The sequence below is a fragment of the Synchiropus splendidus genome, chromosome 4 (assembly GCF_027744825.2).
Source record: "Synchiropus splendidus isolate RoL2022-P1 chromosome 4, RoL_Sspl_1.0, whole genome shotgun sequence".
Lineage (NCBI taxonomy): Eukaryota > Metazoa > Chordata > Actinopteri > Syngnathiformes > Callionymidae > Synchiropus > Synchiropus splendidus.
In genome coordinates, this window is record NC_071337.1 from 32969031 (window position 1) to 32996987 (window position 27957).

Sequence of the window (27957 nt, forward strand, 5' to 3'; positions counted from 1 at the left end):
TCTTGATATTTGAATGGAAATCCCCCCAACCAAACATCTTCTTGAATTTACCCGTCTTGACCATGGGCCGCCTTTTGGTTCGCGACCGGGGGTCCTGTACGTCAGTGGAGTTCTTCAGCCAGTCCCACAGGTCTTGCTCAGAATATGGATTTGGGGTATCATAGCGAAGATCCAAGGCTGTGATGTTGTCTTTTTGCAGCAAAGTCTGAGACAACAGCCTACTGATGGATTTGTCCTTGATCCCTTGTGTCCATATATCTTTTATTGTGGATTTGGGGCTTTCAGACCGTGTAATGCTAGATTTTGAGGCATGGACAAGTTTTACCTGAGATAAACAGAAAAGACAGAATGTTATTATTTGTGCCATGATTGTTTTGTCAAAATAACACTTTCAGTCAGCTTTCCCACATGCTGAAAACATCACGAACATGACTTTGGTAGGTGTTCCTTAGTGATGGACTGATGAAGCTTCATGAAACAGTATCCTTTGAAATAAAACATCACATCATCTCTAAACCAACAGTGACACCAAGTGAGCCCATCAAAAGTGTTCCGTCCACACCTCCACTCTGCAGAGTAAGTATGGGAGCATCAGACTACAGTATGTTGAGTTTATTCATTATAAAGTGCTGGCTTGATTTTTTTTTTCATTCTGGTGCTGTTCCCATGTGAGCTGATCTTCTGTACTGAAACCCGGAAATGCCGACTCAGATTCTCTATCCAATCTAAAACTGTCAGACAAGTTAGTGTCTAGATTTTGAGTTAAATGGACCATGGTGATTATTTTCTTTTTTTCTGCATATAAGCAGAGTGTATTTATATCTAGGCATGTTCTTCATTTCCATTTCCATGTCCTCCTTTGATGTTTTTAGATCCCCTCCGCTGCTGAGAAAATCTGCAAGCAACACATGATTCGTTTTCTCTGACACCTCACAGATATCAGTAATACATGGTGAACAATGACAACCTGAACAGTTTGGGTCCCCGAACTGAGCCTTGAGGCACTCCACATTCTGTCTCTGTCTCTCTTGATTTAATGTCATCTACATTCATGTACAGTTTCCTCCTGCTGAAGTAGCTTTTTGCTAGGCTGCTGTTCCAAAGTCTTTCCAATTTGGAAAGCAGAATATTATGGTCTATGTCAGTGGCATTTTTTGATGGAGAGCTGTGTGTGTGTGTGTGTGTACATATATATATATATATATATATATATATATATATATATATATATATATATATATATATATATATATTGAATTAACAAGGGCAAGATGGTAGAAAACATTCTATATACTATACTATATATATATATATATATATATATATATATATATATATATATATATATATATATATATATATTTGACGTTAAAAAAATAGCAAGACAACTGTACTTTAATAAACTATACACCTACTCCACAGAGTCGAAGTGCTCTGGACGAACACCGACCAAAGTAATACAAGATAGAGATGATCTTTAGATAAGTATGTATATCATCTTCAATCCTACATCTTCAATGTAGTTAGTGCTTTTGCCACACAGGTGGGGTGTGACCTCGAGGAGAAGGAGACCTTCTGGAGTGAATTAGATGAACTGCGTATTCCCAGAGGTGAGAGAGGGGTCATTAGGGCACATTTCAATGGACACATTGGTGCAGGAAACAAAGGTTACGAGGTAGTGATGGGAAAGTTTGGTATCCAGGATAGGAACACTGAAGGTCAGATGGTTGTAGACTTTGCAAAAAGGATTGAAATTGCTGTGGTCAATACTTTCTTCCAGAAGAGTGGAGGTAGGAGCACACAGGTGGATTACATCTTGTGTATATGATGTCACTTGAAGGAGATTAGTGATTGTGAAGTAGTAGTGGATGAGAGTGTGCAGAATGACCATGGTGGTGAGGAAGGTGAAGAGGGCAAAGGCAGAGAAGAAGACAAAGTGGTGGAAGCTGAAGGAGGAAGAGTCTTGTGTTGCTTTCAGGGAGGGATTGAAGCAGGCTTTGGGTGGCCAAGAAGGACTTCCAGATGACTGGACAACTACGGCTGAGGTGATCAGGGAGACAGGTAGAAGAGATCTTGGTGTGTCACCTGGAAGAAAAGTGGATAAGGAGACTTGGTGGTGGAACGAAGAAGTGCAGGGAGGAAAAGGAAGAGGCTAATTAAGAAAAAGTGGTTCGTTGAGAAAAGAGAGTAGACAGGAGTGCAGGGAGGCCCAGCAACAGACAAAGGTAGTGGTGTCAATGGCCAAACAGAGGGCCTACGAGGACTTGTATGTGAAGTTGGAGAGTAAGGAGGGTGAGAGAGATTTGTACATGATTGCAAGGCAGAGAGATAGAGAAGGGAAGGACATGCAGCAGGTTAGGGTGATCAAGGATATAGAGGGAAATGTTTTGACTGATAACAGAAGTGTGTTGGGAAGATGGAAAGAATACTTTGAAGAGCTGACGAATGAGGAAAGTGAGAGAGAACAAAGAGTAGAAAGGGTGAACATTGTAGATCAGGACGTAGCAAAGATTAGGCTGAAGTGAGAAGGGCATTGAAGAAGATGAAGAGAGGAAAAGGCTGCGGGTCCAGTGTTGTGACAAAATTGATGAGCCATACGATGAAGTTGGGGGAAAGATAAGTGGAAAGTAGACAAAGGGCAGAAGTTAGCATATGTGGGCAACAGTTTGACTTCATGCCGAAAAATAGCACCACAGATGCAATGTTTGCTTTGAGGATGTTCATGGAGAAATACAGAGAAGGTCAGAAGGAGCTGTGAGACATTGGTGAGGTGTGCTGCAGGTGTAACACAGGACTTCAAGGTGGAGGTGGGACTGCACCAAGGTTCAGTTCTGAGCCCCTTCTTGTTTGCCATGGTGATGGACAGGTTGACAGATGAGGTTAGACGTCCCTTGGACGATGATGTTTGCAGACGTCATTGTGATCTGTGGCGAGAGTCTTGTCTGATCCGCATCTTTAGATTGGCAAGTTTTTACATCGGCTCCAAGCCTTCTAATCTCAGCAGATAATGGAATGTTTTGACCATCTTGCCCTTGTTAATTCAATCATTACCGTGTATAGAATTATATTGTATTTTATTCCTTTTTGTATAGCACTTAATGACTTTCCCTTTTGGTGAAATATAGGTGCTATATAAGTAATGTTTGCTTGCTTGCTTGCCCACCTTATGCTTGAACCACACTGAGATAAATGTACACTGCAATAGTGGGAGCGAAAATGTGGAACTCACTGACAAAGGGAATGAAAAACCTAGGTACAACATGAGGGTTTTCAAGAAAATGTATCCTACACAGGAATTGCTCAAAAACTGTGGAGAAAGGACTAGAAGGATTCAAAATTCCTGACATTTACACACAAAGCACTAAATCAAACAGAAACATACACACGCCCACACAACTAATCCACACTCAAACACAAAACGGACAAGCACATGACTGGCAAAAACAAAACAAAACAAAACCATTGACATGACATACATAAACACAATGCTTTGCAAAAATGTGCTCACTCTGGTCATTAAAAACTCATACAGGTTCTCACAAAGATAGAAGTACCAGAAAACAAATGACAAATGACGTAACACAAACACAAGTTTACACTCAACTACTTTTCCAAAAATAAGGAAAGTTGGAATAAGATTACGTTAGATTACATTAGATGGCCTTTATTAGTCTCACAGTGGGGAAATTCAACATGTCAAAATGAATGTTGAATGACAAAAAGACACAAAAGAAGGTTTTTTTTGTGGTTTTGTGCATTCTTCATACCTTCCATTTCTGTAAATTTCCATTTTTTTCTTTCTTCATACCTCAATGACTAATCTTAGACTAGTGATTGTGGTGGTGAAGTTTCTGTAATGGACCAGAAATGTAATGTAATTATGCAAAGAAAAGTCAGTCATGTACTGTAAATGTCATAGAAATCACTGTGTTTGGATGAGAGGAAAGTCCTATTACATTGGTTCAGAGTCCAACGATTACAAAGTAGTAATTGCCAAAGTATTAAATCATGTTTCGGAATATTGAAGTGTTCGCATTGTTTTACTTTCTAAAGTACATAAATTACCATAATTTCTGCTTCTTTTTTTCAGGCACTCTGAACCACAGGGCTTGAACAACACTACTTCTAATGTAATATATGTATCTAACCTAATATAATATGTTTCATATAAAATATATGAAAGTACAATTTATCACATAATACAGTTTACGTTCACCTACAACAGGGGTCTCAAGCTGATACAAAAAGGGGCCACCGTGGGTGTAGGTTTTTGTTCCAACCAAACAAGCACACACACAGTGAGAACCAATAGGTGTCAGGTGACCCAAACAGCATGTGACAATCAACTGATGACAAATACACCTGACTGATGAAAAGGCTAGAACAAAATCCTGCACCCTCTGTGGCCCTTTGAGGACCAGTTTGAGACCCTTTCCTACAACTGTCAGTCTTGTTTGTTTATTTATTTTTGTCACTGTGTGTTACAGTCATTTTTACGTTTGTGTGCATTTGTTTACTGTGCTTCTTGTTTGTGTGTTTGTTGAATTATTCCATTGTGTTTTCAGTGGTCATTTTGCAAGCTTGAACAACATAAAACTTGGAAAATACAAAGGTCAAAGATGTTCTTTTGAGGTGAAACTGCCATATATCCAGTGAGTACAGTGAGATTTCATTGGTGCAAAAAAAATGATTTGACATAAGAAAAAGCACAAAAGGGTCTCTTTAGGTGCTGCTATTCCACTTTGGTGTTGATTTTATTTTACTCACCAAAGTAGATGGTTTAATATTTAATTGAAGGAGAGATCAATACATTTGTGACAGAGTGCAAAAGAAAACAGCAGATGACGGAGCGAGCACTTTGCTTAGCTAGTATCTTTTTTTTCCACAATAAAAGGGTCACATGATATGGAGGGGTACCATAAGGTTTCACCGTTAAAAAATGTCTCACAGGGTAGTTGATGAGAGTCCCTAATCCAATGTGTTCTATTGCACCCAGGGGTTAGCTTTTTCTTTTTCTTCTTCTTCTTCACAATCTATTATTGATTTTTGGGTCATGAAGAGGGAATCAGCACAAGCGAAATTGAGAAACTCACTCAACCAAGGAATTCCAATTAATTTGGAATAAATAGGTGTCATTGGTGCTTATTTTCTTAATTAACTATATTCGTAGACAGAGCTTTTCCAGTTGGTCCATGTGTCACCCCACATTTATTCAACAAAGGATTTGTGCCAGGTGTCGTCAAGATAATGGGATGAACAGGTTTTTGTGTTCCAAGCTCACATAGCCTCACCACCATTTATTGTCAGTCTGACACTGCCTGTTTCAGCCGTTTCATAAAAATGATCATGAACATAAAGAGGCTGGTGAACATTATCCGACGAGACATAACAACAGACCGCTGTTCGACACCAGGTCAAACAAAATCAGCAATAATGTGTTTGACAGAAACAAAATTGATAACAAAATACTGAACATTCCATTCCATATCATTTTTTGTAGGCATTTTTGCTTTGGGATTTCGGTACACTGACTTATCAATCAGCTGGGGGTGTTCAGAACGGGAAAATATGTTCCTCAATATTTAGCTGCTGTTCAAAAGTTGCTCCGTTAAGTCCGTAAGTAGCTGCATACAGCATGTGGTGCATCATCAATCCTATGTTCCTTTGTGGGTCACATAAACACATTTCATGATGTCAAGCTGCTTGACGACAGTAAGTAGATCATGCAATTGCTGTGCAGGCAAATTGTTTGAACAACTCAGAAATGGATGGACATAGTTCTTTAACTTTGTTTTTCTGTCCATCTCTCATTCATTTTCAATTGGAAATTTTTGGGAATTTTGTTACCTAGGTCTGAGAAAAGTAATTTTCAACTTTCACTCATTACAAAATCTTATTTCTTCCATTGTTTCTTCACTAGTGTCAAGGAAATATCTTCATTGAAATGTTAATTTGTTTAATGAGATGTCCTGAATGTGTTTTGTAATTAATGGCCACTGTAAGATATGGTATGCAACAAGTAGATGCTAGATTGAGAATAAATACACAAGCCCTCTTCTTCTTTTCCTTTCAGCTTCTCCCTTCAGGGATCACCACAGCGGATCATCCTCCTCCATCTCACCCTGTCCTCTGCTTCCTCTTCTCTCAAACCTACAGACCTCATGGCCTCTTTCACCATGTCCATAAACCTCCTCCTTGGCCTTCCTCCCCACCTTCTGCCTGGCAGTTCCAACCTCAACATCTTCCTACCAATGTACTTGCTATCTCTGCTCTGTATATGTCCAAACCATCTCAATCTAGCCTCTCTGACTTTGTCTCCTTAACACCATGTGCTGTCCCTTTGATATATTGGTTCCTGATCCTATCCATCCTGCTCACTCCGAGAGAGAACCTCAGCATCTTCATCTCTGCTACCTCCAGCTCTGTCTTTTCCTCAGTGCCACTGTTTCCAAACCATACAACATTGCTGGCCTGACCACCGTTTTGTACACCTTCCCTTTCATCCTTGCCGACACCCTTTTGTCACACATCACACCTGACACTTTTCTCCAATTATTCCATCCTAACAGCACCCGCTTCTTCACCTCTTTGTCACACCCTCCAACCTAAGTACTTAAAAACCTCCACCTTCTTTATGTCTACATCCTTTAACTTCACCTATCCACTTGGGTCCCTCTCATTCACACACATGTATTCCATCTTACTGCGGCTAACCTTCATTCCTCTCCTTTCTAAGGCAAACCTCCACCTGGCTCCTCAACTTTATCCCTCTATAGTTCCCACAACACTGGACATCTCTGTTGTTCTTGAAGATGGGCACCAGCACACTTCTCCTCCATTCCTCCTTGTTAAATGTTGTAGTCAGAAAGTCTACTGCCACCTCTCCGAAACACTTCCAGACCAGCACAGGTCATATCATATCGGCCCCCTGCCTTTTCACTCTTCATCCTCTTCAATGCCCTTCTCACTTCAGCCTGATCTTTGCTACGTCCTGATCAATCATAGCCACTCCTTCTATAGTACTCTTTGTTCTCTCTCATTTTCCTCAGTCATCAGCTCTTCAAAGTACTCCATTTTCCCAACACACTTCTGTTATCAGTCAAAACATTTCCCTCTCTATCCTTGATCACCCTAACCTGCTGCATGTCCTTCCCATCTCTATCTCTCTGCATGTACAAATCTCTCTCACCCTCGTTACTCTCCAACCTCGCAGACAAATCCTCGTAGGCCCTCTGTTGCCCACTACCTTTGTCTTTTACTCCTGTCTACTCTCTTCTGTTCTCTCAACTTTTTCTTAGCTAACCTCTTCCTTTTCCTCCCCGCACTTCTTCGTTCCACCACCTAGTCTCCTTATCCACTTTTCTTCCAGATGACACACCCATAACTCTTCCACCTTTCTCCCTGATAACTTCAGCTGTACTTGTCCAGTCATCTGGAAGTCCTTCTTGGTCACCCAAAGCCTGCTTCAATCCCTCCCTGAAGGCAAAACGAAACTCTTCCTCTTCCACTTCGGCTTCTTCTCTGCCTTTGCCCTCTTCACCTTCCTCACCACCATGGTCATCCTGCACACCAACATCCGATGTTGTCTGGCCTCCACCTCCACCTTTGTAAGTCACCCTCTGCTCCTCTCTCTTCTGGAACAAAGTATTGACCACAGCCATTTCTATCCTTTTTGCAAAGTCTACAACCATCTGACCTTCAGTGTTCCTATCCTGGATAACAAACTTTCCCATCACTTCCTCCTCACCACTGTTTCCTGCACCAATGTGTCCATTGAAGTCTGCCCAAATGACCACTCTCACCTCTGGGAATACTCTCCTGCAGTTAATCTGATTCACTCTAGAAGTTCTCCTTCTCCTCAAGGTCACACCCCACCTGTGGGGCATAAGCACTAACCACACTGAAGATGACCTTTTCAATTTCTAACTTGAGACTCTCTGCCCGATACTCTTTTCACTTCTAGAACATTCTTATCAAACTCCTCCTTCAAGATGACTCCCACCCCATTCCTCTTCCAATCCACAGCATGATAAAACAATTTAAACCCTGCTCCTAAGCTTCTAGCCTTGCTACCTTTCCACTTGCTCTCCTGAACACATAGAATATCCACCTTCCTCCTCTGCAACATGTCAGCCAACTCTCTAGCTTTCCCTATCATAGTTCCCACATTAAGAGGCCCTACTCTCAATCTTATTCTCTTATCTTTCCTCTTTTCCCTCTGTCTATTGGTACGCATCCCCCTCTCCTTCTCTGTCTTTGACCTACAGTAGTCCAATTTCCATCAGCACACTGCAGGCTGCATCCTCACGGCCTCACTTATCGCTGTCACTTGTGGTTTATCAGCAGTGTCCACTTCTCACGGCATGTCTACTGGAAATTGGCTCTACCACTCATCTACTTTGGATTGGAAACTTGCTTAAGTCAAAAGTTATTTTACCATAACTTTAAACAAAGTGAAAATAGAATTTTTCAATAATTCTTAAAAAATTCCATGAACTTCAAATTTTGGAGGCAAATGGTCATCCCCCTCCCCGACTCGAGCAGTACCTGAAATCAGGACAATGTCTTCGAGGGGGTGGAGCAGTGAGCTCTCCTCAATATTAACCTGCCGGACATAGAAAAAGGCTTAAATTCCTGCATTCCGAGATTTAGGGGCTGCCATGCCTCCGCTGAATATGGGGAATGTCAGTTCACTGACACAATAGAATAAGATGGACAGGCTGGACCCTGTGAAAAAACCAGCAGATGGTGAATGCGGCTTGTTAAGCGTCTGTTCGTGGACCAGCAAGGATTTATAGCTGTTTTGCTTGTGATATGTGGCCATATTACCCCACAAAGGAGTTCATGTGATTGCAATCTGTGTTTACATTCCACTGAGAGCAGGGAATGCTGTCACCTGTAAAATATTTCACAGCGTCACAGCACAGCTGTAGACGCACTATCCAAAAGCCTTCGTCATCATGCCTGCATAAGACCCCCATTTCTAACATTCTTTGTTCAACATATTTAGCCAGAAAAGCCAGGAGGTCAGATGACCAGTATCAAAGTGAATCCAGTAATATTATCAAATATATCAAAGTAAAACACTCATTTGACTATTTGATGAATCTGTCACCAAACAAGATGGATGAGAAGTTTATATTTGAGGTGTCCTCTGCTCTATAAAGACAGCATTTAAAATGAGAGGGCATTTTTGCTTATTTCGATTTGTTTATTTTTTCAATCAAGTCTGTCTATGCAATTGACTTTGCTCTATTAAATGTCACCTTTGTAAGTATTAATAGATTGCGTAATTAATTAAATAAAAAAAGCACTAATTGTGACAAAACTTTTATTATTACAATGGTTAAAAATAGGGGGCACAACCCTGTGTATTCCACCAGATGAAAATAAAATGAGTAAACTATTCTCACGCAGTATTTTTTTTTTTAGTTGAAATTACAGAAATACACAATGGTGTTACAAATAGACGTTATTTACAACAGTCCATGTTACATTCGACCATTTTCATCTGCCATGGAACACTGCCTGCTAACAGCGAGTGCTAACAGCAAAACAGAAAAAACCTTTCTTGTAGTTAAAAAACTGACTTCCAGAATATGTTGGGGCTTCAATGATGATGTGCATTTTTTTCTCATTTCTCAATGGCTCCACAGACCATTCACATCGAGCTGATCACTGTGGCCCTTCCGTGGCGATAGCTGAAGGTCAGGCTGACCATGGAATCTCCTGAAGCCAAATACCTGTGACGAAATAAAAATTGTTTGATTATTTTGTGAGAAATTATTTAATTCAGTCAGGTCTTCATTTTCTTTTAGTCAAAGTTTGCAAAGTGAAATGGAAGCACCCCAGAGACGTGTTCATGAAGCAGAAAGAAAGAAACATTCCCGAATGGATCATCTGGTGGAATTCAGCGCGAATAGAAATAGATTGCTCTAGTCCAGTTCCTTTTGCCTCATCTACACCTGACACTGTGCTATTGAAATTCTAAGAAATTGGACTTCCAGGGGACCAGTGTGGCAATGGCTGCTTGAACTAACGGTTCCCGACAAATTGAAATTTAACTCTCCGAAACACGAGATATAGAAGGATTGACTAAACCCTGTGAGATATAAAGGGGAAAACTATGTCGTCAAAGCAGAATATTAAGAGACCAGCGCCTACAACGGAGAGAAAGACTGGAACTAGCTTGCAAGGTGGAGCTAGCTCACCTGAAGGAACTCAGGAACAGGGACACAGACAGCACAGACCAATCAGTTTATCCACAATATTCTCAGAGATTCGTGACTTTCATTGAGACTGTAAGTCACAGTTGGAAGACATCAAGGGAGAAGTTTCTAAAACAAATCAGAGGATGGATGAGAAAAGGAGAAAGGGATCAATGACAACAAAGAGAAGCTACAGGTGGTGGAGTTGTGGGTTGCCGATTAAAGTAATAGTGCGGCCGATGTCACTGCTGGAGAGGATACAGCGAGGAGCCTAGCAGTCTGAACCCGGGAGATGACCAGACCAATTGGGATTTATAGAAAAGCTACAAGCTTTCAGGCGAGAATGGAGTAACTGGTGGTGGGAACGAGTTTGTTTCGGAAAGATGGTGGGCGATCTAATTGGAAAGAATTTGACTTTGACAGAAAATCATTTTGAAGAAAGAAAAGTCAGGAAGGGAGGTGGAAATGACCAGAAACCGAGTAGCAGAGGTCCCACTACCTGATTGAAGTGTATTATGGCACAAAGACTAGAAAATTTGGTTCTGGATCTAATTAATTTAGATCAAACATGATTTATTCGGCAAAGACAAACTACAGATAATATAAGACGAACAATACATATATTGGATTTTATTGGAAAAAAACAAATCTGAATCCATGATAGTTGGGCTTGATGAAAGGTTTTGATCCGGTGAGGTGGACATTTTCGTATCTGGAATTGACAAAGTTTGGATTTGAAGAGGGATTTTTTTTTAAAGTAATTCAAGCACTATCTAACAAACCGACTGCTCATCTAAAAGTGAACGGGGACTTATCAGAATCTTTAAGACTCAACCGTAGCACAAGACAAGGTTGCCCAATTTCTCTCCTTTTATTTCCTCTATTTATTGAGACCAAACAATAAGAGAGTGAAAGGGTGAGGGGCATTAAGGTGAGGAGTGGAACAAAAAGTGGCACCATTTGTGGATGTTAGGTTTCGTGTTTTTGTTTGTGGTTTTATTGTTTTACTTCCTGTCACCTTGCGTCCGTGTTTCATCTGTCCTGCTCCAGCTTAATGGCGACACACGGATGGGACTCATTCCGCTGATGATCCTCCCATGGATATCTACCCTGCTGCCCAGTGTGTTGTCGCTAGATGGTCCGCTCCTTAGTACGCGTTAGCTTCCTCGAGTGTTCGTTTACTCGCTCTTTCTGTTAGCTTGTTTGCTAGTTTTTCCTCGGTTTGAGTGTTTTGCTCGGTCTGACCTCTACCGAGCGCCTTTTGTTACATTTAGCCTTGTGAGTTTTTATACCGAGTGCTTAGCGCTGTGTATCTTTTCTGTTTCAGGTTATACGTTGTGTCCTATGCGTTCCACTTTGGTGTCGCCGCCCTCAGTTCTTTGTTGTTGTATGTGTATGTTTTATGTTTTATTGTAATAAACCTCGCTTGTTTTGAGTCTTCTGTTGGTTTAAAATCATCTGCTCTTGGGTCATTTTCAGTAGCATTATGACAGTGGACAATGTATTGGTTTTCCTGTACGAGCCAGATAATTCATTTAGGGCTTTCATGGAAATATTCAGAAACTTCGGCAAATTGTCAGGACACAAGTTAAATCGAGAAAAGACACAGGTTTTGACTTTTAATTATGAACCCTCAGAAGAAATTGAAAATAGCTTCAAATCAAGTGGAATAGTGAAACATTACAGTATTTAGGAGCAAATTTAACAAAAAGTGTAAAAGGTTTGACTTGCACTCAAATTATTAGCCCTTGACAGTAAAAATGGAATCTGATCTACACAGATGGAACCTCCATGGCTCTTCTCCCCTTTTAGTCTCCCCCCACCAACTGCAGCCACCAGTCTGTGAAGCTGATCAAGTTTGCGGATGACACCACCATCATCGGGCTCATCTCAGATGGATATGAGTCAGCTTACAGGAAGGAGGTGGACCGGCCGGTGTCCTGGTGCAGCCACAACAACCTGGATCTGAACACCCAGAAGAGAGTGGACATGATCGTGGCCTTCAGGCGAGTCACAGTTCCTCCATCCCCACTCATGATGGCTGAGGCGCCCATTTCCATTTCCTTCCGCTTCCTGGGAACCACCATCACCAAGGACCTCAAATGCGAGCCATCCATCAGGTCACTCTTCAAGAAGGGCCAGCAGAGAATGTTTTTCTTGCGGCATCTAAGGAAACTACCACTGCCGACAAAGATGCTGGTGGAGTTCTACAGAGCTATCATCGAATCCATCCTCACCTTCTCTATCAGCAGCACCACGTCCATGGACAAGAGCAGACTACAGCACATTGTACGTTCTGTATGTCTCCAGGACCCAGAGAAGTGCAGGTCGGATCAGAGTCGACCTTTCTCACCCTGGTCATGGACTGTTTATCCCTTGTCCTTCTGGCAGGAGGTGATGGTCAATAAAGAAGAAATGTCGGTCAGACTGATGAATTTGTGAACAGCCCTTGCTGTTTTGTAATTTATTAGTTACTTCTATTATTATATGTCTATGTATTTTATTTATTATTACTATATATTTTATTTTATTAAGTATGGTAACACTTATAATTACTATCTGTTATAACTAGGCAATATATCATTAGTAAACAATAACTATATGCTTGAATAGTCTACGTTAACAACGTTAATCTTGAAGTCTGACCTTTGAAGCTCATTCAATGACGCAGCTAAGATATGGATTTTTCTGGGAAAATGAGTTTCATAATGAAGGCACTGAGCTTTGTTACATCAGACCAATGAAATCACATGCCATTTATTTACATTAAAGGTAAAAGATACAAAAGATAAAGATATAGTTGGTGTATACACTGCCATGATATATGTTAACAGTGCTAAACATATAATTTTCTGGTATCAGAAAATATATTATATATAGCATATAATGTATATCATAAATATCATATATATGTATGTATGTACAGTATGTGTGTGTCTCTGTGTGCGCGTGCATGCTTGAGATGTAATACCACTGATTGTGGTGCAACACAGTAACAAAAACGGCGAAAAGAAGCAGCAAGAAATAGTCATAGTTCAAACATATGCATTATTAAACAGAAACACTTTTTGTTATTAGCCAGACAACAATGAAAGTGGAAAATGGAAATTATCTTCCAAATTATCTTCTTTTTGCTCCTTTTTAATCCCTCACATCACGTTGAGATGGAGTTGTTGTCATTACATTTTCGTCTTGTTTTTCTTCTTATTATTATTATTACGGTTTTCTTTCTCAATCGATACATACAAGCTTATTTATAGAAAACATACAAGGGCATAGACGTTCATGTTATCACAGACACTGTGACTTCATGGACCGGTTACTGTGAAGAGTGCATAGTTCTAACGCACACTGATACACACTGATTTTTGCACATGCAGCTTACAGACCTGAGGCACTTATATATAAGCAAAATATTTCTTCCTAAATTAAGTGACTGCCAAGCTCTTTGTAGTCTGGAAATTTCTGTACATTTATTAAGAGAGTAATTTTTACTGATTCATCAAATATCTACAGATGTGTCCACTGTCCATTAATGCTGCAGATACCATCTTCCCAGTATCAAATGTGCATGTGCATTGCTTGTTTTTAGCATCCAAACATTACTGTCAGGGATGCAAACATGCTTTCCCAAAAAGAGGTCTACTTACCCAGATCAACTTGTTGGCGGACTGAGTCTCTCTCCTTGGTCAGGTCACTGATTTTTTTTTTTTCCAATTTGTAACAGTGTTGGAGCTACATTTACCTCAGTTTCTGGAATGACAGGATAGATAATTAAAAAAAGTCTTTGATCATAAAAGCCAGATGAAGGCAAAATAAAATAATAAACAACTTGCTACAGATATCAGAAGTGGATTGCCGATTGAGCTGGGTGTTGTGAGCTTCTTGAAACAGCTCAAGCTGTTTAGTTCATGTCATGGTACAATGTATAACTTGATATTTTGCCCAACCCTTGAATTAAAATTTTGATGTTTCCAGTATGACTGAAGTTTATTGACTATTCTTATTCTAGACTCTGGGCCTATCTTAATTCTTTAATGAAAAGACAACTGGCTTACCGTCATTGCTGTTGTTGTTGCCAACGTGCACAACATGGTCCTCACGTGTAGTTTCATTTTTACAAGTATTCATTGTTGACTCTTTCCTCTTTCTGCCAAAAGTACCAGGGTACCAGGGTATTTCGTGAAGTGCTGCTGTTGTTGGACATTTTCCAAGACCTTGTATTCATTCTGTGAAATCAGTGGTGACGAGCTGGAGCTATACATCTGTGGACGAACTTTCAAAGTGAGCGAAAGATGGGCGTGTCTAGGTTGTCACTTGTCAATATACAGTGGTGAAGCCAGTTGATTGACAAATTGGCAACCAGCCAAATTAAAGGAGAGAAACGTTAGCACTGCCCCCAGCCTGTGAATACTACTATGATTGGTCTGTTCCACCTTTGTCATCTCTGAACTACAATACATGTCAGTATTCAAGATGTAATTTGGCAAAAGCCAGACACAGTTACCCGGGAGGCTTGTGAGGTGTGTGTAGAAATGACAGAGGATCAGAAAATAGGTAGAGCTCAATCAAACATATTTTAATAATGCCTGGTTTAGCAACTGAGTTAAGAGAGCTTACTGAATGCAGAACAATTCATAAGAAAACACAGAGAATTGATGAGATGGATGCTGAAGAAAAGGCTTTTGAGAAGATGGATAAAATGCCAAAAATGCAAGCACAAGATGAAATAAAAAAATAAAAAAATCAGTTTGTGTGGACAACTAAGAATGGTAAGTTAATTGTTATTGCATGGAATGACAATATACATGGGTATTTTGTCCAGGATTCAAGTAAAAATTAAACTGATTCTATCTTTAACGCATTAATATAAAAAATACTGTAATATACCCAGCTCATAAAATCTGCCTTTTCATAAAAAAATAAAAATCAACATTTTAACACACACTTTGTGCAGGTTCCTGCTACCAAATATTTTCAGGTCTACGGCCAGACTAGACTCATGGTCAACACAAGGTGCTTGGACCTTTTACTTTTCTAAAATGTATAATTTACAGCTTGAATTCCAATGGCTTAATGATGGAAATATGTTTAATCGCTACAGTATTACTTACAAGTTGCTGTGTTGATCAGCATTACGTCTGGTGGAGAAACATGAGGGTCTTACCCGGCCTCTCGACGCTCACTGCGAATTGGCTCAACATTTCGATTTTGGATGGTGACATTTGACATAGCATTTTACGCATATCCTACACAATAATTAGGGTGAATTTATTGAAAGAGCTCAAAGAACTTGATCAGGGGTTCCGGGAGTGGGACAAGAACAAGATTAAGCGCCATTGCCTCAGCATATCACCTGCCGCCAAACTATTTTCTCCACTTTATCGGCTTGTCCAGTCACTGGTAGATTACTCCAGTCATACACACATCAACATCCTCCAAAGCAGAGTCTTCCTCTCAGCGACTCTTCCACTTAGCCAATGGGCTCAAGTATTGCACCCAATAGTTGGTGGTGATAAAAGAACAGACAGAAAAGTCCACAGCCTGACTTGTGGAACTGTCCAGTGTATCTGAGGAAGACTTGGAAGTGTCTTCACAAAGCAGATTCACCAGTGACTGCAATTACATGCAGAAAAGGTTTACATGCAGTGAGTTCCTCCGTGGTAGATGTGGAACATCTTAAGTACAGAGACGCTCTTTTGAACACCGCTGTGAGCCTCAACTAACTTAGCCACCATGCTGCTCTACCAGGTTGGTAACGTGGTAGAAATGTCGTCTCCTTAAACCAACAATGTACGTCTTCTTATGAGAACTAACGATCAAAATGACTTGAGTGAAAGAAGTAGAAGACAAATCTACACATCTGCAAATCATCATCGTCACGAGTTAGCAACCACAGTTCATACCAGGTTTGTCACGTGTTGCAACCCTCTCCAATAGATCAGCAACAACACAGACTGGAAACAAACTTCGCATTTTGTGCATGGATGTTTCCTGACAACTGAACAAGTGCAGACTCATAATATTTGCACGTTTTTACAAATTTTTACAAAATGGTGAGCAGCAATACAGAAGTATGGTTTCATGACAGAGCACCACAGGTGTGGGGTTTACACTGTTGACGTTCATAGCAAGATACAAAGAAGGTCAGGAGTTACACTGGACTTTGTAGTTCAGAGGACGCTTCCTTGAGTTCCTAGAGAGGAAGTTTGGTCAATAGAAGAAGCATTTGAGGGCATTTGAGAAGAATGACGTAGTGAAAGGAGACGCTGTGGATGTACGAGCTGGAAATGAGAGGAATGAACCTCTCTAGATGCACATCAATAAATGTGTGTACACGAGTGATAGGCTGAGGACTGGTGACGGTGCAGAAGAAGTGAAAACAAATGAGTTAATCATTTAGAGACCAGTCATAGAGAGTGATGGACAGATTAAAAGAGGTGAATAGGAAAGTGCAGGCAGGTTGGACCAGAGGAGGTTGATGTGGTGATCTGCGATCAAGAGTAGCAGCTAGAGTGAAAGGGGAGATCTGTAGGACAGTAGTGAGACTACGGTTTACAGACAGTAGCATGAGGTTATATCACATGTGACTTATGGAGAGTCCCACTGTTTGTCATCCCAGAGTGTAAATAGGTAACAAGAATGAAGTCATGTTATGTAATGGTCTTACAATTTGTCGTGTAAAGGCACGTTCACACACGCTTCTTCGCGGTAGCGCCAGTCGTCAGTAGCTGTTGCTTGCTCAGGTTGTGATTGTCACCAGCCTGGTTCGAACACGTCGCCAAAGTAGGTCAATTGCCAGGGGGCGCGGTCTCAAGTTGTGAATTGTGGATTAACGTGGATTAACGTGTGGATGGCGGAGCTTTGTTATGTACAAGCTCTTGCGGCTCTTTATCTTTTGGGAAAAATAGGAAAAAACTACGTCTGTGGGTTCATGATGTCCTCCGATATCGCTCGCAGTCCGGCGAGTTTGGATGACAAGTGGTTCCAGCGGTACTTTCAGTGGAACCGCAGCCAGTTTGATGACCTGTTGGCCCAGATCAGTGCTCAGATTTCGCGCCAGGACACCAACTACCAGCGCTCAATCCCCACGGCTGAACGACTGTGTATTTGCCTTCGGTAAGTTAGTCAACGTGTAATGTTATTATGTGTAAAAGTCAACCTGAACAGTTATCTGTTCTTGAACGTGGTTACAGTGGCAATTACTGTTTGCATGACGTCATTTGGAAGATACACAGACTGTAGACTGCAGCCACACTCCGAGAGCACATTCATTGGACCACAATGGCTCGCTTGTATATTATTTATCATCTCTGCAATAAAATAAACCTGTGTCCGTTTGTTTAACTTGAGTTGTTGAGTTTTACACTGTTTTTCAGTTTCCTTACTTGTAAGCATTTATAGGCTTGAAGTTTTTTGTTTTACACATCTGGTCTGTGAGAGCTGTGAGAAGTGCAGTTTGAATGGGCGCCAGACCAATTTGTTCTGGAATAGGTGGGCCCTGAGACCAGAAAGGTTAAGAACCCTGTGTGTACATTTATAATGTATTAAAGGAGACTGAGATAGACATTCATTCATTGGTGATGAAATTTCATGATAACAGACCAAGGTTATGTCCCATTTCTCACACTAACACTTGTTTTTGGCCCTAACACTCGTTCACGTATAAGTGTAATGTGTCTCAACACTCCTAAGACCGAGGGCACTTGCCGTTCATCACTTGAAATGATCCCTTCAAACTGAGGGGGCATCAGAGCTCACTTGATGCCAAGTGGGAAGGTGAAGTGCTGATGGATTCCCAAGGAAGTTTGCGAGCTACCTCAATGAACAGCAATATGGCGTCAGGTTCCGGTAAAGAGTTGCACACTCTTCTCTTATAGCTACAAATTTCATGTCGTCCTTCACCACGTAAATCTGTTCTTTGGCCTTCCTTTCGACCTTCTGACTGGCCGTTCCAACCTCAACATCTTCCTTCCAATGTACTCAGTATCTCTCCTCTGTACATGTCCAAACCATCTCACCCATCCCCCACCTTCTTTATCTCTGCATCCTGTAACTTCACCTGTCCACTAGGGTCCATCTCATTGTACTTTTCGCCTGGACCCCCTTCGGGTTAACAAACTCAATTGTGTCTGTCTTAGGCCTCTTGTATCTCTCTCTCTTGCCACCTCTACGCTATCTTGCCATTTTCACAGTGAGTGAGCATGCAAGTCATACACAACAACCTGCTGATTACAGACCATCATCTGGCGACTGGCTGATCGATGACAATCTGAACTGAGTAAAGTTACGTTTTCGGTTGGTGACGCCGACTTGTTCAGCCACGGTCGCTTCCCGTCTGCAACAAAGGACCCTTGACAGCCCCTGGAAGATGATCCTGGGCACAGCGATACCATCACTGCCAACATGTCCCCCTTGAGAGCCAGGATGCCTGCCTCCAAAAGCTGCTTGACTCCTCCCACGTGTCCAGCCCAACTAGCTCATTGACTAATCTCATCCATCATTGATTTGACTCGTTATTCCCCGTCATCCTTCCATCCATCGCCACAAAGTAAGACGCTGTTTGTCACTGTGCACTGATTGGTGTTTGGAGGTTCTTATTAATCTGAGGTTGATAGTTAGACTAGAAAAGTCACAATTTCCCCCAGGTTTACTCATGACTGAAATAACTTTGACATTACATCACTCACTACATCATTGCATATTCTTTCCTGTCTCCAATCTGTTTTGCTTTTCATGAATAAACTTCTTTATTATTACGTTGATAAATTACGTCGATCATACTTTTCATGTATTATAATCAATCTAAGAACATCATGACAATTAAGTCATTACTTCAGATTAAAAGATTGATTTCGCAATTTTATTAATTCGTTTGCTAAGGTTAGTTAACTTAAGTAAAGTGTTAATCAAGAGAACTTTATTTTAGGTGGTGCCACAAATTTCGCGGTGATTAGTTTTAAAATATCCACGCCACAGACACTGACGTCCATGATACAGTATTTCCCTATTTTCACATCAGTATATTTATATATATAATATTTGATGTTTTCAACAGTACGGATGGCGAAAAATGGCAGGTGGCTGGAAGTGGAAAAAGTGAGAGGTGCTTGATGTGAACTGGAGAGGGAGAAGACATGCAATGTTCATCATTTGGTTGACAGCAAAAGAAGGGCAGATCTGGTGACACTTATAGCCCACCATAAAGTGTCAACGATAATAGTAAGTGATGGCTGGCAGGCTAATCAAAACGCTTTACCTCAGCTTGGTTACACCCATCCCACTGTCAGTTACAGTGTGTCATATATTGATGTTGTGAATTATTGTTACTGTTGAGACTAATGAAAAGTTACTGACACTGTTCAAATTAATGGAAGGTTCCTGGTGAAGGCTGCCTCATTTTTTGGTTGTACCATTCCTCCTCGTAATCAGAATTGAGAACTGAGTGCAGACTGAGAATCTCACAGCTGCTCAAGATCATTGCTACATTCGTGCTTGTTATCTTCAGTGTTACTGTGTACCCCTCCTTTTCAGTGATTCAAGTGTATGCTCGCTGAGAATTCCTCAGTGAGAGTGCCAAATTCAGACAATTCTCTCTTTATTGAAGTCAATTCCACAATTATGCCCGAACAGGTGCCAATACTCAGCCTATAGAAAGGCCAGACACAGCACTTTAATGCCCTTCTTCTTATGTCTGGAGACTTTAACCACGCTGTACTCTTATCGGATCTGCCTTCCTTCACCCAGTACGTTGCAAAACCAGAGACAATAAAACCCTGGACCACGGAGAAAGCAACGGGTCCAGACGTCATCAGATGTGGGCTTCTGAAATCTGTATGGAAATGTCGAGCACATGGTCAACCTGAGCTTGAGGCTGGGCATCGTCCCTCAGCTGTGGAAGACATCCTGCCTGATTTCGGTACCAAAAACTCTCCTACCAAAAGAGCTAAATCGCTACAGGTCGGTGCGGACATCTCATCTGATGAAGACCCTGGAAAGACTCATCCTCGCCCATCTGCACCCACTGGTGAGCTCCTTGATGGGACCGCTGCAGTTCGCCAACCAGCCTGGCAGCAGTGTGGAGGACGCCAACATGTACCTCCTCAATACAATTATTGGTTCATAAGGACAGCCAGGTGCCTCTCTGCTCTGTAAGGACCACATCTTTTTAGTTATGCTTGCGAGATGAGATTGCCAATGAACATCATTATTATTTACCACAATCCAGCATTAATTCAACAGATTCATCAAAATGACAGAATGCATCAGTGCCATGACACCTCAGTCCACCTGTGAGCAATACATCATATTCTCTGTAATATTTGGAACCATTGCTTCAGCGCTGATAATTCAGGAGAGATAGACAGTTGGTGATGAATGACAGACATAATACATTTTGACTGACTGACCTGATTGAATACTGATTGACCAAATTTCGGATTAAACGTCAGGATTATTCCCCATTGTGAATTTCCATCAGTATTTAAAACCATTACAAACTACTTCGGCAAAATTCTGGCTTGCAGTTACAGTTGTCGCCACAGTCATCATCGCCCAACCACTACGCACCTGGTTGCACACTATCAAAGACACAAAACATTCATTTACCGCAATGAGTCTGATGAGTCTGTTGCTGAGAACAAAAAAATTTTATACTAGTACCCTGGGGCACAAAATAATCTGTACACGTGTATTCATGAAAAACAAACTTGCCGAGAGACTCCTAAAACCCTCAGCTACCCCTGTCAAGCTTCCACCATTGATGAGTAGCAGTTAACATCAGTCTTGCAAGGAGTAAACAACACTGACAAAGCTACTTGGCTGAAAACATGACTGAATATTCAGAGGGACACCAGGCTAGTGGCCATGACATCTATTTTGTTAGACAAAATTGGAATCACCGTGGTTTGCGGGCACCGGGGATACAAGTCTAGTGCTCCTACACACAGTCAACAAATAGACTCTATGCACCCACACATATGGATCTTATTTACGTACTTTTCATCTGATCATAGCATGTTTTGCTTTTTTGTTTTCTTTCACGTTTGTTAAAAAAACATGCTGTAGTACTATGATTTTAAACACAGGGTTGCCCCTGGGCTGTGTTCTGCACCCCCAACACACTTTACTTGTAATCTGTATTATGCAACCCTCAGAGCAGAAGTATTGAAGTATATTGAAGAGAGTGAAAAAAAAAAAATCACAAAAGAACCCAATAGAATTGGCCACCTGTGGACTACATCAACATCTCCTGCACTGGAGAAGGAATAACTTCTTCGCAAGTGTGCAAATGACATCACCATAGGAGCCCATCTTACTGAGGAATATCAGATTACAATGCAGGAATATCAGCAGGAACTCCATAGCATGGTCTAAGAATTTGCTGAGAGCTCACTGGAGCATGTGCATCGGGTCAACAGGTCCAGGGAGAAATAATCCAGTTCCAGTTCCAGTTCCAACCACCATCCATAGTGAGCCCGTGGAACAGGTCAAGAATGGGACAAAATTGATGCGTGTCAGTTTTTGACAAATATATGGCTAAAAATATTCTACACCCAAAGTAAAATTCTGAATCATTAATCAGGCCAAAAAAAATCACTGGAACAGCCCAAGCGCTTATTGGTGAGGAATGCCACTCTCATGACTGAAGACACCTCCCACTCCCTGCATCACCCTTTCACTCTACTGGTCAGGCAAATACCCCAAGCTCACAAAAATATCCACAAATAATCATTTAATCCATCTGCAATAACATTTCTAAATGTACAGCAATGCTGTATCTGTTGTTGTGCGTGATGACACATGGATGAAGTATCAAGACATCTACGGACAGTGATGGTATCGTCATTTACATTGTAAAACCCTCCTAACCTGATCTTGTTTGGTTGAGCTGTTCCCTGTTCTTGCCATCTCTGATCCAGGATCAGGGGCGTTACTCCACCGAGACACCTGATTCCGATCAGGTCATCTCCACAGTCTAATTAAACGCCAGTTGGATTACCCACTCTCCTTGGATCTTGCATATTGTGAACTTCTTGTAGATTTATTCACTCTCCTTGTGGACTTATTTCCCAAGCACTTGTGGTTTGTGAGTTTTTGACTATCGTCTTGTCTCTTTTATGTTTTATTGATAGAGGTTGAATGTGGACTGTGTCTCCCTTCACTGGATTGTTGTGAACTGCTTTCTTTTGACGACCTTATGAAATTGTTGATAATGAAGTCCTTTGTGAAGCTCTCTGTTTGCATGTGGGACTCCTGTCTAGAATTGTTACAGAATGAGCACACCATAATGGATCCAGCAACAGGTGACAAACTCCAGACTCTTGTGCAGACTCCAGTAACTACATTGAGAACCTGTTGTGAACCCTCCACCTCCCCTCCCCCTGTTGTATGCTGGTGAGGTGGTTCACAATTCCTGCTACAGTGCAGCCTTGTTTTTGACTTGCAGCCATTCTTCTGACCGTGCTAAAATTGCATTAGTCATCAACATACTTTGGGTAGAGCGAGCGAATGGGTCATGTCTCTCTGGAAGTCCAACTTTGTGGTTCTGAAGACCTATGAATTATTTTGGAATGTGATGACTCCTGTTTTCATCACATTAGTTTCTTCAGTTTCTTCCAGTCTGCTGAGTGTTTGCCAAGGAAATGTGTCTGTTTCTCAGTATTTTTGGGTGCCGGCTTCTGAGTCTGGATAGAAAGAGCCTGCTTTAAGATCAGCTTTTTGTGCTGCTCTTTAATGATTAGATTAGGTCAGGTCAACAGAACCCTCTCAGTGGCAGAAAGGTCTCTGCACCGCTCCCAGGATCTCTGTCTTTTCTGTGGTCCCAAGGGTCACGCCTGAGAGCCATTGACAGTAGCTCACTGATGAATGTCACGCACCAAACGGCTGCCCAATCTCCCCTATCTCACCATTTCGGGTAACCACACCCAAACTATTCAGTTTTTTTGTTATCCTTTGTCATCCTGTCATCCTGTCATCCCATATCTGAATCCACAGATTGATTGGTTTCCTCCTCCTTTTTGTACTGGAGTGACTCCTGTCACTCCCACTACCGCCGCTCTCCAGTCGCCTCTGTTCTCAATCCTGAATGCCGGTCCCTCACTCATCCAGATTTCTCTTTGGTTCCGAATGACGAATATCATGATTTAGGCAAGGTTTAGAAAAGAGAGGGCTCAGGCTGTACCACCAGACCGTCCGCACAACTGCGGCATCAACCTTCTGATTATGTTTTGTTCATTATAGCACATTGTTCAAAAGCACTTTCAAGGTTGGTGGGATCCTCACTGAGCTTGGCAATAAAGCTGATTCTGATTCTTCCCAGGGCTTCTCTAACCGTCAGTCGTCTCTTTAATGGGTCCCTCCTGGAAAGAGTGGTGTAAGAAATTATATTGATGAATCTCTGCAGGCTGGATTTATCAGACCCTCCTCATCGCCCCATGGTGGGTTGATTTTGTCATTAAAAAGGACAAGTCTCTAAGACCTTGCATTGATTATGGTGGTCTCCACAACATAATGATCAAAAACAAGTATTGTCTCCCTTTGTTTGTGCCTACTTTTGAGCTGCTAAATAAAGTTCAATTTTCACTAGATTGGATGTCTGCAACAGCTAACATCTCGTCCGCATTAGAGAAAGATATGAATGGAAGAACACTTTCAAAAGTGGGAGTTGAAGGGTCTTGGCGCCCGGCACAGTGGGCTGTCTTTCTGGGATGGTTTAATATTTCCGACCACTTTTGCCCAAAAACACCAAACCAGATAATACATCCTAACTCCCATGGCATCATATATTGACCTTGGGAAAGTTGCCTTTACCTATAGAGAGGAAAAGCCCACAGCGTAGCAAGTTTGATGCATTGGCAGAGCGTCACATGAAAAAAAGAGTTTGGGGTCAGGAAAAGCCATGGGATTGTGCTCCATTCATTATATATCTAGTGTCAGAGGTTTGGGTTAGTGTAAGCTATGGGATAGCGCTCCATTCATTCTACTTTTAACAACATTTCAATTGCTGTTTAAAGCCTATCAAATGGCTGTGCAGTCATACAACTCTACTCCTCAATTTTCTGTGTAAAACCCATCCCCGGTCATCTCCATGGACTTTGTGACCAGTCTACCATTGTCAAATGATCAGAGTGTAATCCTCACGGTGGTAGATTGGTTCTTTAAGATGGTGCACTTCATCCTCCTTCCCAAACAACCCTCCCCACTGATAACTGCTGATCTCCTGGTCATCCACTTTTTCAAGCTCCACAGACTCCTGTGATATTGTCTTTGATAGAGGACCGCAGTTCACGTCCCAAGTCTGGCAGGCATTCTGCAAAGTGGCACATCGACTATAATAACTTTTCAGAACAGATACTTTCATGTCAAGAATATCCTTCAGACCTCATAGGCACTAAATGTTGAAAAACAGACAAAAAGCATTAGACATGCCTGTTAGGCATGCATGGAAAGGTATGCATGTCTAATCGAACAGCTCAACAACCATGGAGAATGCGCTCAGACAGAATGCTCATCACTCTTTGGTTGCAAATGATTTTGCAGTGTATCAATTTACCTGCGACCTGAGTATCATACAAGCCTGTTCGGTTGTTTTACAACATTTATAATATCTCTCTTCATTCTCTAAAAGTCACAGTATGAAATATAAATGTTAATATAAATAAATAGAAATGTATTAAAAAAAACAAGCTGAACAAGTACCCTTAATTGCACAGGTGAAAAAACAATTGGTTGTAGTACTTCAGTACAGAACAGTTTCATTGCTTTTTGTTTTAGCATATTTTTGAGAATGTAGGTACATTAGGTCGGAAGAATGCAACTAACAAACATGATCTGGTTTCGTGGGTTCTGTGAGGACCACCGGCACCCTGCTTCAAAGAGACAGGAATGATAGAAGTCGTTGTAGATCAGCGTGAAATGCAGTGTTCATTCATATGTTGAAAGCATCTGTGCTATATGTGTGTGTGTGTGTGTATATATATATATATATATATATATATATATATATATATATATATATATATATGTTGACCACGCTGGTGGATCTATTTATACCAACAGTGTGAACTGTTGAGGGTCTTGAGATAAAAGTACAATTAAAACTACCATCATGACCTCTGGCACACTTGGCTTGGCCGCATTGCACAAAGTGCAGAACCGCAGTCCTTGTAATATTGTATCAGTCGCTTTTTTACAGGTTGTATGTAGCTGCGTGTAAACGTACGTCTATGTTGGGTCCATTTTTATGGTCTTCAATGAAAAACATCCTCTCCTTTATTGTGCACATTCAGATGCACCATTTCCACATATATCTGGAACAATATGAGTGTGACAATGTCCATCGTGCCATTCTCTTCCACTTACTGTGGTGAGCACCGACAATGGCACTGGTGATGGTCAAGCCCACCCACAGAGCTCAGAAGTCTAAACTGTCATCTTTTGTTGTGTGAAATTTAAACTAGATCTGTGTCTGACTTACTGCCACAAACACCAGCAAGCGCAATTGTGAATGAGTGCATGCCTAAGTGTGTGTATACATAGGCACAACCTATCTTGTTTGCATCACAGATCTTTGGTTAGACTCATTGAACACACACACACACACACACACACAATTCATCAACTTACAGTGTGGCCATGGTAAATGTGGGGCGTGGAACATCATGAGATAAATATATTTAGAATGAGAACGTTACTCATGATATGTTATGCATTTTTCTAAATTCATTGAAATGTTTGAACAATTAGGACTGTCATAGAATGTTTAGGGTTAGGGTTACGAAGGTATATGTATATACGTATATTTGTATACGTATATATTATAAAATATTAATTGCATATGTAAACTCTCTGCAATAATAATAAATGTTTAATTCAATCTTCACATTTTATTTCTTACATGTACTTTACATTTCACATTTGTACTTTCCCATGATGTATCCAATACATCAAATGCAGACAGAGCAGGCAATATTTCATCTTACATTCCACAGAGATTGAAAAGGAGCAGGATTATTATTATTATTATTATTATTATTATTATTATTATTATTATTATTATTATCGTGTTATTTAAGACTCATATAGTTCTCATCGCATTCATGGACTGTTAAACACTTTAACATGTTCAGAATCATATTGCACCCCTTAATCTTTGATTGCGAAAAAAAAAAAACCATGAACTTTTGAGACTTTTCAGTTATTTAATTCATTTTAAAATGGTCTTTTGTTGGATACACCTAGATAGCGCATTATCTATAAAAAGCTTCACAGGTTGTCTGCAACATTCTCGGATGAAAATGTCGACGTTCTCAAACAAGTCTCCCAGTTTAGCAGACACATTGCTTTAACCAGCCAACTGTTTGGTTGAAAATGTGTAGACTGTATGAAATATCAAATTTCACGAATGAATTAAAAAACGTATAAATGTTTACATGAATCAACTTGTGAAATGATTTGGTGGTCTTTCAGTGACTCAGATTGCCCATCTTCCTGTATTTTAAGATTTTTCAACATTACAGCCGTTAGTGATTTAGTGAGTTGTGGCGCTCTCTTGTGGCTAGATTGGAACATAGTCCAGGAGGCGATCGGTGGAGTCCACTTGTAACGACAATACGTGACCGCGGTTTATGTAATAATAATGAATAACAATGTATGAATGGGTTGGTGCCGTTTTATAACCCGTTAAAAACAATCTTGACGTTTAGCCAGAGAAGTGAAAAGTTGGCAAAGCAAGAGGAGAAGCCGAACTCACCAGACACAGTCCAGGTAACAGGACCACAAACAACCACCAACTTGGCATCTCGGAGCTCAGACTTCTCATTCCACAGGACACCACGATATCATAAATCCAACACGGCTCACATATGCGAAGGCAACCGCGGCTGGGCGCTGTCCATGGCCACGGAGAGTGAAAGGGTCAGGACGGCGAAGATGCAGCTGCCTCAGGAGATGAAGAGTCGAAAGGCGAATGAAATCGCGATATTGAGATTGTCCAGAAAGACAAGTTTGACATTTATCTGTCCGCGGCAGCGATCTACAGATGAGGAGGAGCACGGGAATAAACCGCTTTTATATCTCCTCCACGGACACGGAGGGGTGGGGGGGTGATGTCGCGCGACCTCGGATGGGAGCGCTTGAGTTTGTAAATTATAGTTGTTTCGCTCCTCGTTTAATTGGGAAAACGGCTTAAAGTCCCGCACACTCGGTATAATGTGGTCTTAATATATGTGTAAATGATACTGAAACATACAACACAACAATAAAATGTTACACACGTTTACACACAACCACTGATCCAAGAAATAGAGAAAGTGGGAACTGTTCCACACTCTGCTCCTTTTTTAATCTATGTATCATGTCAGAAGAAATATCAACAGTGTCAGGTCCCCTCACGTCAGACACTTTGTTGTTCCTTTCTCCTGGTTTGCCCTTGCTCCTCACTATTTTTGTAAGTTTGATGCTGACTGTTCTCTCGTCTTTTTTAGAGCCTGTTCCTCCTTGTGCCCCAGCTATCTCATGAGCCCTTTTGTTTGGACTATTCTACTATAAACGACATACCTCCTGAACATTTATCGTCATGTATTCTCCTTGGGAGACTCCTTTTGTTGTAGCTTTTAACTTTGCGCTGCATCCTGTTTGTCTTTGCTCTGCCGTCTCGGCAGGAAGCCGAGATTGGCACGTAGTCGCAGGCGCCTTGGGCACCACGTTCTCCAAATTGGAGATTTTTTCTCCGATTATGAAGGCCTTC

The 27957-nt window shown here is 41.1% G+C and overlaps 1 protein-coding gene across 4 annotated transcripts in view; it reads right to left on the reverse strand.

Moving 5' to 3' along the window:
• The window catches only part of nxph1 (neurexophilin 1), a 27801-nt gene extending 574 nt beyond the window's left edge, over positions 1-27227 (reverse strand). Inside the window, exons 1-3 of one of the 4 annotated variants that reach the window (XM_053862101.1) lie at positions 26962-27227; positions 9659-9743; positions 1-325 (exon numbers count right to left, since the gene is read on the reverse strand). The exon at positions 1-325 is cut by the window's left edge and continues 574 nt beyond it. In XM_053862101.1, the coding sequence (XP_053718076.1) occupies positions 1-325; positions 9659-9661 (328 nt within the window). In that variant the 5' untranslated portion in view covers positions 9662-9743; positions 26962-27227. Of the gene's footprint in view, positions 326-9590; positions 9744-12122; positions 12872-26961 lie in introns of those variants that run through there. The other 3 variants (XM_053862099.1, XM_053862100.1, XM_053862098.1) reach the window with 3 other exon arrangements.
• Positions 27228-27957: the final 730 nt, after the last annotated feature.